The 17,383-nt window shown below is 42.9% G+C and overlaps 3 protein-coding genes and 1 non-coding gene across 4 annotated transcripts; 1 reads left to right on the top strand and 3 right to left on the bottom strand.

Moving 5' to 3' along the window:
- Positions 1-880: 880 nt before the first annotated feature.
- LOC107277887 (ethylene-responsive transcription factor ERF008) lies at positions 881-1,791 on the top strand. Its single transcript, XM_015783507.3, has one exon. It carries the CDS (start codon positions 1,007-1,009, stop codon positions 1,598-1,600), a length of 594 nt encoding a protein of 197 aa, XP_015638993.1. The 5' UTR covers positions 881-1,006; the 3' UTR covers positions 1,601-1,791.
- Positions 1,792-4,065: 2,274 nt separating this feature from the next.
- On the bottom strand, positions 4,066-7,171 carry LOC4338823 (uncharacterized). Its single transcript, XM_015781976.3, has 3 exons — positions 6,875-7,171; positions 5,733-5,863; positions 4,066-4,946 (listed from the first exon to the last, which is right to left on the bottom strand). The coding sequence occupies exons 1-3, from the start codon at positions 7,116-7,118 to the stop codon at positions 4,263-4,265; spliced, it is 1,059 nt and encodes a 352-aa protein (XP_015637462.1). The 5' UTR covers positions 7,119-7,171; the 3' UTR covers positions 4,066-4,262.
- A 2,427-nt stretch (positions 7,172-9,598) lies between these two features.
- Positions 9,599-9,672, bottom strand: TRNAI-UAU (transfer RNA isoleucine (anticodon UAU)). Its single transcript has one exon. It is a non-coding gene; the product is annotated as a tRNA-Ile (tRNA).
- Positions 9,673-11,973: 2,301 nt separating this feature from the next.
- Positions 11,974-16,665, bottom strand: LOC4338820 (GDSL esterase/lipase At1g71691). Its single transcript, XM_015782951.3, has 5 exons — positions 16,247-16,665; positions 13,988-14,109; positions 13,592-13,840; positions 13,072-13,321; positions 11,974-12,579 (listed from the first exon to the last, which is right to left on the bottom strand). Exons 1-5 carry the CDS (start codon positions 16,578-16,580, stop codon positions 12,353-12,355), a joined length of 1,182 nt encoding a protein of 393 aa, XP_015638437.1. The 5' UTR covers positions 16,581-16,665; the 3' UTR covers positions 11,974-12,352.
- Positions 16,666-17,383: the final 718 nt, after the last annotated feature.

Below are 17,383 nucleotides of genomic sequence, written 5' to 3'. Positions count from 1 at the left end.
ATATATATATATATATATATATATATATATATATATATATATATAATTATGAGCTACAATTAGGAGTCTGATCATCTTAAGTTAACATACGAGTTTTTTTAAAGAGATTTCTTATGCAACTCCTTCTGTATTTCCAAAAATGAACGAAGTTAAAACCCGATTCAAATACGAATCTATATTTCCAAAAGCGAACGAACTTAAAACTGATTTATACACGGATGACGTACCAAAGCACCGGTAAAAACATCTTTAATTTTTATAATATTAGAGATTTTAAGAAGACCAAGGATATGTTGACAGGAGTTTCCTGGTAGCTTTAGTTTCTCTCACATCAAAAGCACTCCCAAACAGTCTAACTTTTCAACTAGACTATGAGAAACTATAGGTACAACACCTAGAAAATAAACTAGAAACTAGAAATTAGACATCTTAAAATTCCCAAAAAAGGTCAGAAGCTAGCTACCAATCCGTTATTTCTTAGAATTTTTTTTAAGTTTCCCCGAACATAAACATAAAACCTTAAAAAGTGAGAAGCTTGGTTTCATAATTCTAACCACCCGCTTCTAAAATTTTAAAAGTTTAAATGAAAATCAGAAGGTAGGTGTTCCATTATCGTTAGCTGGATTTTCACATTAGAATGTAAAATAAAGCTTTCTTCCTACACAGACCCCAAGCTCGTGTCTTGCAGGTAGTAGCCATCACGTGCGTGAATATGCCATGTGCTGGTTGACCAAACAATGCTAGTAGTGTGCCCTCGCATGCATGCTCAACGAATACAATATAATAATGCCTAGGAGTGGTATTCTTTATGCCCGAGTCGAGAAGGTCAGCGCTGACCTCGCGGAACCTATAAATGGTGGACGCGGCGGAGACACAACACACACTCGCCGTCTTGTCTTGACGCCGCCGAGAACGAACGAGCTCGAGCTCAGAGTGATCTCAGATCGTCGTCGCGGTCAGCGCCGACGACGAGCAAGCTTCGCCGGAGGGGGAAGACGGTACGTACATGGGCCGGGTGGCGGCGAGCGGCGGCGGCGGCGGCGGAGGGGAGATGATGAGGTACAGGGGCGTGCGGCGGCGGCGGTGGGGGAAGTGGGTGTCGGAGATCCGGGTGCCCGGGACGCGGGAGCGCCTGTGGCTCGGCTCCTACGCCACCGCCGAGGCCGCCGCCGTCGCGCACGACGCCGCCGTCTGCCTCCTCCGGCTCGGCGGCGGCCGCCGCGCCGCCGCAGGCGGAGGCGGCGGGCTCAACTTCCCCGCCCGCGCGCTCGCCGCGGCGGCGGCCGCCTCCTCCTACGGCGGCGCCGGCGGTCTCCTGTCCCCGCGCTCCGTGCAGCGCGTGGCGTCCGACGCCGGCATGGCCGCCGACGCGCAGCTCGTGGACCTGCGCCGCGACCACCCGCCCGCCGCCGCCGCCGCCTCATCCTCCGGCAGCGGCGTGGCGGGAGACGGTGCAAGAAAGCAAGGGACACGTGGCGAGGTTAGCGACACGTATTGGTGTAGGAATGGAGAGGATGGGAGCAGAAGCCGGAGCTCCGGGAGTGAGGAGCTCATTGTTTACGAGGGCTTAAGTGTAGATGACATGGAAATTTTGATGTAAACAGTGATTATTTTATTAATATGAAGATGTAAAACTCATTCTTTACTAGCTAGTACTTCCTCCGTTTCACAATCTAAGTCATTCTATCATTTTTCACATATATCAATATGAATGTGGGAAATGCTAAAATGACTTACATTGTGAAACAGATAGAGTACTATAAACTAATAAATGCCGCATAATAGAGAATATTTTGTCAAAGGAAAGGATATTTTTCCTTCAGCTTAGATTTGTGGATACATTATGTTTCCACTAAACCAAGGAATCATGGACAACCGCACAACCTTTTTTTTCTTTGGGGCATTTGCGAATTTGCCATCAGTTTTTTTAATTTTGCAAGGATGCCACTCGAATGACCGTTCTAGTGGTATTTTTGCAATTTTCTAGTAGCAGTCTTGCAATAACGATTCAAAGCCGTGGTAAATTTGCAATTGCCCCTTTTTCCTTTGGAATGAACACATGCTTAAAAAATATAGTTTCCAAATCAGCCTGAGAATTCTACGAATTAAGGTAGTATTAACTAGCGGATAACAGAGGGATAACGGATTTTCATTGGCGTAGAAGGCAACGGATAGTGAGAGATATAACGGACAATACATTAATTCTAATAACTAAAATAAAAAAACACTCAAATATAAGTAGTTAAAATTATAAATTGTAGAGTAGTACTAGTACTTATTTTACTAAAAAGCTACTTATCATTTAAACAACATATTAACCATGAAGCTAGGTCAAAAAATAAAAAATATTTTAATAACATACTCCCTCCATCCCAAAATAACTTAATATAGAATAAGATGTGACCCATCACAGAACAACAAATCTGAACAAAGTCTTTTATTTTGGGAAGGAGGGAGTACATTACCAAATAGGGCCATTATTTCGCACATAGCGCCCACAATGTTTCCTTCGTTATTTTAGCGGCACAACACTATCGTGTAGCGGGAACACTACACTATCGTAGTTGCGACCGCTATTTTGTTGTGTAGAATGGATAAAATATGCATGTGTCGTTAGTGTGCAAGCATAGGTAGGCATGAATTCTCCCATGCATGCATTAGAAATCCGTGAAAAAACTGCATATGTGCCTTACCAAACTTCAGTACTACAGTATAATTCAAACTCCACCAAAAGTTGATGGTTTACTTCTTTTCCCCCCTCACAGATGAAGGTAATTTCTACCATTGGGGGTGGACATTTGTCTTTTTTTTTTTTCAAATTTTTCCTTTTTTTAAGGATATACTCCCTCCGTACTCGTAAAGGAAGTGGAATTCGTTTAGGATAATGTTTAAGTCAAACCTTAGGAACATAAATCATGAATAACTTTCAAGTTGTTGAGTTTGAAAATGTAAAAATTATATGAATAGATTTGTCTTGAAAAATACTTTCATAAAAGTATACACATATCACTTTTCAATAAATATTTTTTAGAAACAAGAAGCTAAAGTTATGTTTTGGAGACCGAATCACTGTCCAAAACGTCTTCCTTTACGAGTACGAATGGAGTATGTACTATACCTATGTGGACATTTTTTTTTTTGGGGAGCAATTTTCTTTTCGTCGGCTCGCTTGCAGTCAGCAAGTTCATGTACCAGTCCAGATGAAGTTCAAGGTGCATGGATTCAATGATAGGCTGAGGTCTTCGGCTTTGCCAGGCTGCCAGCCAAAGATGACACAGCTTTTGACCTTCTCTTTGACATAACAGAAGGTTCCAGAAACCCATGCTCTTGACCTTCTCTTCGACATAACAGAAGGTTCCAGAAACCCATGGATTTAATTTGGGCAGCAAGTCGAGGGGAGAAAAATAAACAGCTTTGACTGGTATCAGACAATCAGGTACAGTACAGTCACTACCACTCTACCAGTAGTCTTCCTGGACCTCAAAAGCATATCGCAAATGCAAGCCTGGTTGAGTAGTTGGGCTTGAGTGGTCAAAGCTTGAAAAGAGAAAAGCACAGTAGAATTTTGGAACTGCTTCAATAACCCAATATTGCTTTGGAGTCACCTATACAATTCGGTATCATCTGATATTTGTGTGAAGTGTAAATTTTATATAACTATAGATACTTTGATCGAATTATCATAAACTACATATTTAAAGATGCGTACAACAAAATTATATATTTAATGCTAAATTTATCCCAGAACTATAGGTGTAAAGCATAGTATCATAAAACTACATATTTAGTGAAGAAGTTATCAAAGAACTACCAATTTTAGAGTTTATATCCATAGCACTATTGATGTTACAAAAAATTATAATTTTGTGATAAAACTAATATTAAATATGTAATTTTATGATAGATATTCTTAAATCAGTTTTGTGATAGATTGATCTAAGTACATGTGGTTTTGTGAAATTTACATACCGATGTTCTTTCTCAACATCTTTCTGGTCTCTGATAGTATGTTTATCAGCACTAGGCAACCACATTTTTCCACATTTCGGCATTTGCCATCATCCATTCGCAATCATCGTGCAGAGCTTATTTGAGCATGATAAATGCATATTCAATAGTTGCATACATAGCAGTTGCTAGTTGCTACAAGAAGCATGGAGGGCATGAGACTAGAGTTGTACTAGGTGAGATTTATCCTATTTCAATTATGTACAGGACAGATACAACCTTTAGCTGTTTGTCATGGTACATATGAGCAGCATCTACTGGTTGTCTTCCTTTGGTTTCTGGCTGAGCTCCGAGTAATGCCCTCCCATCAGCTGCAATATCTCGGTCCAGAGACAAGAAGGATCGCCTGTCAGTGCATCGCTGATCAGCTCCGTGCTGCAGGAGGCGACGGCCCAGTATCCTGCCCTGATCTCGCTCAACAGCTGCTCGTAATCCCACGCAGCGTGCCCGACGAAGAACCTCAGGTCCTGGCTCTTAATTGCCCCACTCTTCATCAGAACAGCAGCCTTCTCTAGGTCGGTCCGGAAGCCAAAGCGAATGCCTGGTATGACCTCCTCGAACCCCTTGAGACGAGAGTTGTCACTGGCCCTCACCAGGAACATGCTCATGTCGACAGGGCCTCCGAAGAAGAGGGGGGAGTCACCGAACGGAGTTGCCTGGTCCTGGAATGATGGATTCACATTCTTGATCTTTGTGTAGAGTGGACGGTTCAGGATGACTCCAAACGGGCTATCAAATGTGCCTCTGGAACCTAGTCTAAGGAGGAGAATGACAGTTCTTTCGAAGATGCTATCATCGTCAAGCACTTCGGTAGCAACCAAGACACACCCTGCTTCTGGCATTGTAATAGGGTGAGCCCACTTTTGAGGAAGCTGGTGTGCTGGTTCTCCTGATGATGTTTTCTGCTCTGCGGGTGCACTTGGATCTACCAAGAGCTCCTGCTTCAAAGAATGGTTTTTAAGAAAAGCACAGAGAATCAATTGAAGATATGAGTGGGCTAGTTACAAGGCAGTTTCCTTTTGCTTTCGTTTCAGGAATTTCTGTGCTCAGCTATGAGCAATTTGAAATTATTTTGTACCAATATGAAAAGAAACATGTAAAAAATTGTAAAATAGGAACCTATGTGATGAAAATCTTCATCTAGCAGCCAATATCAAGGAACAATAAGGCGGTGAAGAAGATTGATATGTGTGCTTTTTCTGCATGAATATTCTTCCCATTTGATAACAACTAGGCAACTACTTCATATGAACATGTAATATATTCATGCCATATTCTTGTGCAATGTACTAACTGGTTGAAAGCCATATTCTTATGCAATGTACTAACTGGAGAAAATATACTACATATTCATATAGAAATTGGAGTTCTCTAGTGAGTTGTGATCAGTGATACAAGCTAAAGCCGTGTTTAGTTCACCCCCAACTACCCCAAACTTCCAACTTTCCATCACATCACATCACATCCAAAACTTTTCTACACACATAAACTTCCAACTTTTTTTCCAAACTTCCAACTTTCCCCAAACTTCCAACTTTTTTCAGGAACTAAACACACCCTAAGTTCAACACACCATTCCCAATTTTCTTGGCAGAGAATAAAGGACCCATAGCAGGTGCAATCATAAATGCCTGGATGCCCTAAATGTTTGTCCTTATGTTGGCAACAATTTAAAGACAAGTTATGAGCACGATATAAGGTAAGTAAGAACAGGTTGGCCTCACCTGCTCCCGGCGCACAAGGTTTGCTCTGACATCTCTCCAGTAATTGCTGTTAGAGATATTGGATTTGGATTCGTTATGCAGTTGGTTCAATCCATCAGAGCTGTCACCTGTGGAGGCCGCATCGTCATTTCCTGTATAAAAAAGCCATCATTTCAGCACAACCAACCAGGTCAACATTTCAGTTCATGGTTTTAACTAGAATATACTACAGAAATACGAAAGCAAACATGAATTGTTCTGTAGACGGCGTGAAGTTTCCCTGTCCTACTGCCATCCGTGTAAACACGTTATCATGCATTTCCTTTATACCCCGTTCTTTTATCCTTATTCACTGGATTATTGCTGTGACTATTTGCTCCACTCTTCTATAAATACATTTTCTCAAGAAACTTTCTTCTATTGCGTTGCTTAGACCTCTTGCTCTAAGTTATTTGTTAGGTTTATAAAATGTAGTACTTTGTTCTTCCCTATAAATAATTAGATAATTCATCAGCTTTCATCCAAGAATAACTAAAAATAACACTGCCTTAAGTAGCTTAGACACAAACTGGAGCAAAAATCATCTAAATTAGGAGAGTTCCATCCAATTACTAGTGTCCACAATACAAAACTATTCTAAACACTCGAAAGATTCTATTCTAATGCAACTCGAAAGACGAACTACGAGCAATGGGGCACGCACAGATTCTATTCTAAACACTCACCAGATTTCACTACAAGAACCCCGAATGCAATATCTCCCAGTTCCCATCATGGCTCTGCATACATCCATTTTGAATGTAGAATCCAGGTTTTAATCCATTATCTAGAAAAATGAAGAAGCTACTAATCAATATCAGAACCAATTCGATCACAAAAATGTCAGGGTTAGATAAAATTAGCTAGTGACTAGATTACTCTTCCAATTTCGCTAATTTAACCCAAATTTCCACTGCTGTCTCGTCAATCAGTTGCACAAAAAGACCACCACCGGCCGGAGAATTTGGAGCATGTCACCCCGCCCAATTCCCCAATTCCCCAACCGCATGGCATATACGAGAAAAGGTTCTTTTTCCAATCGCGCCAAGATCCCACCTTTTTCCCGGCTCCAGAAAAATTGGGGGTACAATTTTTACTTGTCGGAAAAGGGGAGTCTCTCTCACCGGAAGAAGACGAGGCCTTGCTCTTGGCCTCATCGTCCCCGCCATCGCCGCCGCCTGGGCCGTCCTTGCCCCTCCTCCCCGACGCGCCCACCGCCACCAGCGCCATGCCGCGCCTCCCCCCGACCCTCCTCCCCGCCCACGCCGCCGCCACGGAGCACGGGGCGGCCTCGCCGGCGGCGAGGGGGCGCCGCCTCGGCGTGAGGCAGGGCCCCCCGCCGCCCGCCTTCAGGTTGAGGGCCCACATGGCCGTGGCCGCGCGGAGATGGGGGAGGAGGAGAGAAGCGTGGGAGTGGGAGTGAGGACCGCACGAGGCTGCGGAGCGATGATGATGACGAGTGGGGTGGGTGGGGTGGGTTGGTGGGTGGGCGTTTTGTCCTTTCGGAGGCGGATTTGCTAAGCGTAGAAAGCGCCTTTCAATACCTGGAAAGATGCCCCATAAAAGAGAGAGGTTCCATTGGGAGATTCTTTGTTCAGTTTGTAGCCGGAAATAGGGGTGGAAAAGCTCGGGTCGGCTTGCAGTGGCTCTCAAAAAAAAAAAAAAAGGCTTGGATTGGCTTGGCTCAGCTCAGTTAGGGAAATAAGCTAAAACTTAAGTTCGGCTCGGCTCATTTGGCTTGCAATCCTTTCTATTGAAACACCTCTTCATATATATTTTGTAATTATTAAAAAAAAGTAAGAACAAATCATCAGCATGTAAAATTTAAATAAGTTTATATATTCAATTCTTCAAAATCTTAATGATAAATTTCAAGTTGACAAATAATAACACCAAAAAAGTAAAATAATCGATATGGTCTAGGCTCACGAGCCAAAACAAGCGGCTCGCTAGCTAGCTCGACTCAACTCATTTCAGCAACGAGATGAAAAGGAGGCTTGAGCTTGGCTCGTTGGGCTTATGAGCCGATCCAAGCCAACCAAGCTCGAGCCAAGCCCGAGCTTATTTTCCACCCCTAGCCGGAAAGATAAAAGAGAAGGTACGAAGATAAAAAAAAGTTCTACCAAATTTTAGCATATTTTTGCATTGCCTAATTTTGATAATGTTAGATATGTTTGGTTTGAAGTCTTACCAAGTTTTGCGTCCATAGCAGAATGGTGCAGGATTACTACCATTTTCTCCATCGATTGCATAATCAAAAGAACTATAATTTGTATTCGACGGAATATTATCTTAATACTATGTTCGCCACCAAGTCTTTGGTCCTAGGGTCCAAAGGACATTATTTAATTCCTCCATACAACCCTAGAAGCAAATGTGGACGGAGATCTAGTCACCGCACAACAATTATTACCGCTAACATGTGGGTCCAAAGATGAATGAGCCCATATGTCAATGGCACAATGAATCCTGGTAAGAGCAAATAGTGCAAAATCGATATGTCTATGAGTGTGATCAGTGATTAGCTTCTTGGAAACCATTTCTATTAGGTTGATGGAAAGGTTTGGCGCGAGACGCTTATACATTTCTAAAATTTAATAAAAATCTAGTTAGTACAGCAAGTTGACATTTATCGCTCAAAAATTGCAATTCAAATTTACTTAAGAAAATATAAAATTTTAAAACATCATCATCCAATTTTATAATTTTGATGTACACTTCGTGAACACGTAGATGGATTATTATACTCTCCATGAGTTTGTATGCTAGTATATCGAAGCATCCCAAGATATGTTAAGATTTGTTTGGCTCAACATCAATTTTACATTTTTACGAAAAAACAGTGGGCATGCCAAATAAGTTCTAGCAAAGCGTAATTTAATAAAGAACTAAGAGGTTCAAAAGTGTCTACTGGTACCATTTCGTCATCCAAAGTAGATTTTCTTCATAAGAACAAATTAAAGAAGAGAGTATGGGTTGGTGTGGTTTGCTACCTTTTCAAAAAATAATAATGTAAGATATTTAGTAATACATTCTATACACTTCACCATACCAAATTTTAGTAACACCTTTGTATCTACTATATTCATACACTTTGGGGATGAAATCAAACTCATATGTTCCAAATCTATCATACTCTTTCTTTCTTCGGGTAATGCAAAATGAAAGGCATCAAACAAATAGGGCCTATATGCTAAACATTATTACCGCATTTGCTTTACAGTTCTCTTGTATTCCAAAAGAAAAACATTAGAGGGAGAAACGTTCCTCCAAACATTTTTTTGAAGAAATTATGAGCGTGTTGAGAATTAAAAACAGGACCTCAGGATTGAAACCACACATTTCTTACCACTTCACTATTATTTCTTGTATTCCTTTCCCAAGACATGATCAAATTATTTCTTATATTTTTGTGCTTAGTTGTTCATCTAAAAAAAATGTATCAATAACAGTGATGAAAATGCAACCTGTTATTCATTCCAAGAATCACGTTTTCCCCTATACCCTTTTGTGTTTAGGAAAAAAATGCAAAAGTGATGAAATGCAGAGAAAACAATTGCAAACCTTTGTGTGCTTGGTTGATTCTCCCAAAGCGTAACAAGATAGTGATGAAAATGTAGAGAAACTGAACACACACACAAAAAAAATTGTACAACAACAGTGATGAAATTCAGAGAAGTAAAAAAATTGCGAAAGTGATGAAATGCAAAGAAAAAAAATGAAAATGCAGAGAAACTGAACACGCAGTGATGAAATTTAAATAAATAAAAAATTGCAAAAGTGATGAATGCAAATAAAAAAATTGCAAAAATTATAAATAAAAAATTGCTAAACCAAATTGCAAAAATTGGTCCCGGCGGGGCTCGAACCCGCGACCTTCGGCTCATAAGACCAACGCTCTAACCAACTGAGCTACGGGACCGATCTGTTTGAAATTTATTTGTTTTTTAATTAAATTTTATCTCTAGAGTGTAATCGAAATTCTGTTCGTCATCTCGTTACAGCCAATTCCTGTTACATAATCTCCTTCTGTAACAGCAATTCCGCTTTATGTTTGATACCTTCTAGTGGATCACCACCATCACCGACATGTAAGATCATAAGATACAGTAAATGATTCGTAAGTGAACTAACCAAACTCTTCAATATTTATAGTACTAACATGTGTCACATATCATACTAGATTAATTTATTTTGGGACTAAGAAAATACAAACAATTAAGATAATGTGGTTTACAACAATTTAAATCATATATGAATTGATATTCAGAAACAAAACTAAGGTGATGCGACTCAATGAGAGAAGAAAAACAAAGATGGTAATGTAGATTAATCATCCAAAGAAAAAACTAAGGTAACATAATTTTATAAGAGAAGAAAATGAGAAAGATAATTTAGACTATAAATCAACATTCAAGGGCTAAAAATAATTGAGAAGATGTGATTTAATAAGAAAAGAAGAAATAGTATTAACTACATTGAATCAAAGATTGGCAAAGGATTTTCATAGGATTTAAATTCCTATGTATTTTTTTCCTACATGTCCCTCTTTGATTCATCGTAAGGAAAAAAAAACTTCCCATGGGATTGTATTACTATGCTTCATATTTTGTGAATTTTTCTTTGTTTTTTTCATAGCATTATCAAAAGGACTCTTATTGTCTTTTCTATGTTTATTGATTCCTGTAGAATTTGAGAAACATACTACCTCAATTCCTACATTTTTTTTATTCCTATGTTTTTTCTTTCCCGCGAATCAAACAGGCCCTCAGTGGTACATATATAGGATAGGATATCGTGTACAAGTCACATAATTTATTTCATATACAAGCAAGATAAGATTTCCTGGTAATACCGGCTAACTGAGGTTCTTCAGCACTCATATATATCCATTTTCAGTTTCAGACAGCACTTAATTTTTTTTTGCTCGGTAAATGCCCCTACTTTGTTCTTGCAAGCTAGCATTTTTTTTTCAGTCAACGATCTTCATTTATTTCACACAAGAAAAACCCTAGCTACTTTGATGATCCTTTCGGAATCGTGCAGACACTACTTAAAAAAGTGCCAAAGGTATCGGTTCATAGAGAGCCATAGGTAACAGATTTTCATCTGGCACCAATACTACTAAGCGACACCTATAACGAAAATAGAACCGGCACTTTTAGCATTACCCAATCCAGAAAAAAAAAAGAGAGAGAGCCGGCTCGAATCCGAGCCGAACTCACCAAGCGCCGTCACCGCGCATACGCCCTTCTCCAAATCAAACTAATATCTCCAAACCCCAAAATCATTCACAAATCACCACCAAAATAAATTGACATAACATAATGAACATATTCAACAACAAATTCATCAACAAATTCACAAAAAACATCATCGCCATGTGCCGCCGCCGCAGCCCATCGCCTGTCGCCTCCCACCTCCCCTCCCGCCAGATCCAGGGGAGGGGAGGGCGCCGCCGCAACCCGTCACCCGCCACCTCCTGCCTCCCCTCCCGCCAGATCCAGGGGAGGGGAGGGCGCCGCCGCCGCCGCAACCCGTCGCCCGCCGCCTCCCGCCTCCCTCCCGCCAGATCCGAGGGAAGGGAGGGCGCCGCCGCAACCCGTCGCCCGCTGCCTCCCGCCAGATCCGAGGGAGGGGAGGGCGCCGCCGCAACCCGTCGCCCGCCGCCTCCCCTCCAGCTGGATCCGACGGAGGGGAGGGCGCGGCTGCTGCCGCCTCCGCCAGGCCGCCGCCCGGCCATCACTGTGCGCGCGAGAGAAGATAAGAGACGAGAGAGCGATAAGGTTGACTTATAGGATAAGGCCGATGCATCGGCCTGGATCGGCTCTGCAACTTGGCTCGGTTTGGATAGGTGCCGATTTTTTTTAAAAAAATAGACACCTATAATTTATTATTGGTGCCGGTTTTTAATTAACCGACACCTATACTACAAGTGTCGGTTTTTCCTTAGAAAACCAGCACCTATACTATATTAAAGGTGTTGGGGTTTTTTAAAAAACCGACACCTATACTATATGTGTCTGTTTTTCTTTAGAAACGGCACCTATAGTTGCTTAATGGTATTGGTTTTATATGTTTTCAACCCGCGGAGGAGGAAAATACATTATAAGTACCGGTTTTAGTTATTCCGGTACCTATAGTGTCGATCTCTATGGGTTTTTTTTGTTGTAGTGGAATTCATCGGTATTCATAGTAGCAGTAATTTATCACTACTCGGACATGACAACCCACAAGTCCATCGGTATTCAGCAGCAGTAGTAGTACAAACACAAGCAGCACTTGCCCTAATCCAAACTGAGCACACAAACACACCCACAAACAAACACCACCCCAGCTCGTTCATTAGCTCACCCCCTACCTAGCTACAACAACATAGTAACACTGCATGCAAAAACGAATAGATTCATACCCTAAGTACTTCATCCGTCACATAATAGAAAAGATTTTGGATGGATGTAACACATACTACGAATCTAATCAGACTTCATATCTAAATTCGTAGTACTGAGATATGTCTTATTCATCCAAAATTCTTTATATTTCGGGACGAAGAGAGTAAGAGAGAGGATATATGTCACGACCGCCGGCGGCGACAGCTGCTACGGCTGCCAGGCGGCGAGCTGCTGGATGTTCATGGGGTGGACGAGGTCGGCGCCGCCGGAGTAGGCTGCCTTGCCGAGCAAGATGTTGACCCTCTCCGTGGGGTGGAAGGCGTCCCAGAAGATGTAGGTGTTCCTGTTCAGGCACGGCCGCTGGAACGGCAGGCACGTGATCATCCCCCTGTTCCTCCCTATCCCACAGCACCCTCTGTCCACCACGCTGAACCCTGCATCATATGTATCATCACCTCGCATCACGTCACGGTGGTCTCTACGGCTAGTATTCTGTTTCTATGCTAATGCTGATGTCACGTCACGGTGATCCCTATTGATAGTATTCTTTGCGAAATTCAACATCATGTCATCATTACTATCCTGTTCTACGTGAAAATTGACATCACGTCACGGTGATCTCTATTGGTATTGGTAGTATTCAGATCTACGTGAAAATTGACGTCACGTCACGGTGATATCTACTTGTAGTATTCTACTCTACGTGAAAATTGATGACACGTCACGGTGATATCTACTGGCAGTATCATGTTCTACGCGAAAATTAACGTCATGTCACGATGGTATCTAGCTATTGGCAGTATTCTGTTCTACACGAAAAATGATGTCATGTTATTACGGTGGTTTCTACTGATAGTATTCTATTTTACGCGAAACTTGACGTCAACGCGATGTTGGTGGTTGAATAAAGATGATTTATTACGTACCGTAGGACCACGGGTTGCGGAGGACCTCGGAGATCATGGCATAGGTGTCGACGAAGATGAACTTGGCGCGGGGGAGGTTGACGTTGAGCGTGTTCACCATGGACTTCACCTTGCTGTTGAAGGGGATGATGAGGTCGTCCACGTCCGGCGAGCACATGTTCGCCGGGTTCCTCGCCCGCATGTTGGGGATGCACGCCATCGACCCTACTCCGGCGATCACGAACCTCCGCGCCCCCAGGTTGTACAGCCTCTGCAATACTCATCGCAATCAATCACATAATTATCTAAGGATGCATTTAACCCCGCTGGTTAATCAATTGAGATTTGCTCCGGTCCAAAAAAAAAACACCTCAAGTTACCAATCTAAAAGAAAAACACCTCGAGATACGGTACCAAATTGTTTATGATAGTTAGATCTAGCTGTGAGGTACTGGTATCTCGAAATACTTTTTTTTTTTTGGACCAGAGCAAATCTCTAATCAATTAGCTGATTGATTATATTGATTGTTCGTTGCCGTACGGTGAGCTGCTTGGTGTACTGCTGCACGAGGAGAGTGGAGTACTGATCGCCGTTGTACTCGTTCCTGGTGTTGTAGTTGGGCATCAGGTAGTTGTTGAGGTAGTCGTTGCTGCCCATCCCGACGTAGAAGATGCTGCGCGCCAGCGACGGCGCCAGCTTGCCGGCGGCGCCGCCGCCCAGCTTGCCGGAGATCTGCTGCAGCGTCGCCTCGAAGTTCTTGATCTGCTGGTTGAACGGGCTGCGCCCAACCTGCACCGCATCGCATCATATCCACAGACAAAATTAATGCAGATTACTAATTAACTTGCTGAACTGACTGATGATGAAAGGAATGGTCAATCCGCTAATGATCAGGGTGCATGCGTGCTTGGGCAATTGATATGAGCATGTTCTTACGAAGTTCTGGCCGGTGTTGTCCAGGATGCCGGCGGCGGCGGAGGCGTAGTTCACGCCGTGGAGCGCGGCGTCGCCCGTGGCGTCGTTGTGAGATGGCAGCAGCGGCAGCCCAAGAAGCTCAGCTGATGAAAAATCCAACGAGACAATTAGCATACAATAATAATTTCAGTGAAGCTTACGGCTTAGCTCTGTTCTTGATCAAACATCTTCTTGTTTTGCAAAGTTTAAATTTATCTTTTGCACTGATAAATTTTAGCTATTACTACTACTAAGCTGGAGTAGGTACGTCACTAAAGATCAGTCGCGGTCAAGGACAGATCTGGCTAGTAATTAGTACTAATTTGTAAGGATGTCACTCTTGTTGCTGGTAAATTCTTATCAAGGACTGCAACTGCATATCCATCCATCCATGCATGCTGCACAGTGTACACACACTTCTGCATTTACAGCCATAGCCTCTGGAATTCCGGATAGAGTCACATGGAAACATTGATTCCCCACTCGCTGGTACAGTGCTAGCTGCTACTACTCGTCGATGAAAATTCATCACCATCATGTGTACTGCATGAGGTGAATCAATGGTAGGGCAGACCTACCCATGGGAGAAATTGAGAGCACTGCCATTATTACTCCATGGATCACTACGGAGGCCATATTGGATATGAGTTGAAATCTTTGAATGTGCACATGCAAGAGGGTGGTGAGTATTATAACTGCGGCACTTACTCTAGCTAGCTAGGATGTTCATACAAAGCTAGCTAACCAATCTAAATTTTGCAAGGACCATTACATGCACTGTGTGTGTGTGTGTACATGTTTGGGTTTCAATTAGGACAAGTACTATGTATACTACACATAATCTATGCTTCATTTTGGCATCCTCTCTAGTATATTGACTTGCATTGCTTCTTCAAGTAAAACAGAGGAGACAGCTATCCAAACATTGCAAACAATGAAATTGTAGATACCTACACAATTTTGTCCAGATACATATACAGATCGAGAAGAAGTGTAGGTTTCCTGAGAAATTAAAATATGATATGCACACCCAAGACATCCCGAATGGAACAGTGAAACACTTGATTTATAAATAAATTACTTCAACATTATACTAGCATTGAAACGAAATTTTCAAAGATTGTAAAACAAGTAGTAAACTGAAGTTCTCTTCCACAACAGAGTAGTTAGCTAAACACACTTCATTTATTATTTAATTGTAAGATTAACTCACTTAAGGATGTACAAGATTAATTAATCAGTAATTAATTATTAGAAGGTATTGCAGTGCACTAGCAGTAGCAGATTAAAGTTAGCATTTCACATACTACAACACCCATTGCTAAAAGCAAGTATAATGAACTAGAAGTACAATTACAAAGCCTTCAATTGGTTTAATTTGCAGCGTGGGCCCTTCCTCACATACTAACAACTCCCATTTCTAAGAGTCCATTGTAGCTGTTGTTATGTGCTTTGGATTCTACTTGGTTTGGAAAATCTTCATTAATTCCAGTAAGATTTTCTGTTAGTCATAATTCAAATGCTCATAACTATAACTATTAGATCCAAAAATGAAAATAAAATAGTTACTTTTGAACAGTCAGTACAGTACCAAAAGGAAACCAAAGATATCCCATCTTTCATCCTCTAGCTTATAATTAAGCCGCTACTAAAATTTAAATTCCAATACTAAATTTTAGAGTTGATTTTTTTTATCATAACTTATTTTCTAGCATATGACCGACTGTTTGACTACACACATAACTAAATATGGAAGAAGTCCTTTTTTTTTCTGAAAACACAAAATGAGTAATATTTCTTGCTAGAGCTATAGAAGTATTTGAACTTTATCATTTTCTTATTCGAAGAACCTTCCAAAGCGTTATAGCTTGCAAAACTAGTTTTAAGGGCCATTTTGTAGAGTTCCAATTCGGAGTGAGGTTGTGAAGCAGCGTAAACCTAGTTCCATCTCTCTAGTTCATTTTGTGAAAACGTTCCACCCAACGAAAGTGTTTGGCTTGGCTCAGCTCTACTTTATTTTTCTTGAGATGTGCCAAACAAGCCCTAAGTAATTTAAAAATTTACAACAAGATGAACTATGACGGCCCATATGTATGTGACATCCAGTAGAAGCAGCATATCTGCACTACTAGCTACTGCATATTTCTTCGGGAATACATATCTTTGTATTAAGCTGCATTAGGCAAAATGCAAATGCATGGAGCATATAGATAGATGGAGCTATGGGCGACGGCGACGCACCTATCTCGTCGACCATGGTGTAGCCGTTGGAGAAGCGGCCGGTTGGGCCGCCGGCGAAGTCGATGCCGTAGGGGAGGTAGTTGGCCTTGGCCAGCGACGTCATGTCGTTGTTGTTCCCGTTGTCCGTCAGGGAGTCCCCGAACACGAACATCGCCGGCACCGACGCCGCCGCCGCCGCTCCCCCTCCTCCTCCCACGCTCCCCCCGCCGCCGCCGCCCGGCCCCATCGGGAACGTGCCGTTCCACGGCGGCCGGAACACCTGCGCCGCCGCGCCGCCCCAGTGCCAGCTCATCACCACCACGACGAGCAGCATCAGCACGGGGTGGCGCGCCATTGCAGCGGAGCAGAGCTGCAGTGAGGCAGTGAGGAGTGTGAGCTTTAGCGCCTGTGCGTGTGTGTATATAGGAGAGGGGGCAGAGAGAGGGTTTTGGAGCGGTGAGAGCTAGCGCCTGTGGTTGGTGGGTAGATGGGGTGGGGGGAGCAGTAAATGTTGAGCCGGTGAGGTTTCAGTTTCACCACCACCTCTGCCATCTCTGGCGTGGCGAGTAAATGCATGGACATGGTGGAGCGAGCTGTGCGTCCCTCGGAAGCCGTGCACCATGCTGTGCACTGTGCACTGGTGCAGCGACAGTGAGGTGGATCACCGGCCGGCAAGCCACGACGACGAGACGCGGTGACCGGACCCGTGTAGCTGAAAGAGCTGGGCCGGGCCGAATTTCTCCCGAGGGGAGCCTTTTTTTTCTTTCTCGGAAGGAAAAAGTACACCGAAGGTCCCTCAACTTGTCATCGAGTTACAAAATCGTCCCCTAAGTGCAAAACCAGATATCCGGCGTCCCTTAACTAATCAAAACTGGTCACAATAAATCCTTCAATGGTCTTGACCCTGATTTTGTTCTACGTGGCGGCTAAATCAGCGTGGAATATTAATCCACGTGGAACCCACATGTTTGGCTGCCACGTCATCTCTCTCTTCCTTGCTCCTCTCGCTCTTCTCTTCTTTTCTCATGTTCTCTAGGCAAGCCGGCCGGTGGCTAGGGAGGAGGACGCCGGGGCGAGGCGGGAGAGGAGGAGGCGGTGGGTGACACGGCATCGGCCTCGTTGGAGATGAGCGCGGCAGCCTCACCCTCCTCGCCCGCG

The sequence above is a fragment of the Oryza sativa genome, chromosome 5 (assembly GCF_034140825.1).
Source record: "Oryza sativa Japonica Group chromosome 5, ASM3414082v1".
In the NCBI taxonomy this organism is placed as follows: domain Eukaryota; kingdom Viridiplantae; phylum Streptophyta; class Magnoliopsida; order Poales; family Poaceae; genus Oryza; species Oryza sativa.
This window is presented reverse-complemented; position numbering and strand designations above follow the sequence as displayed.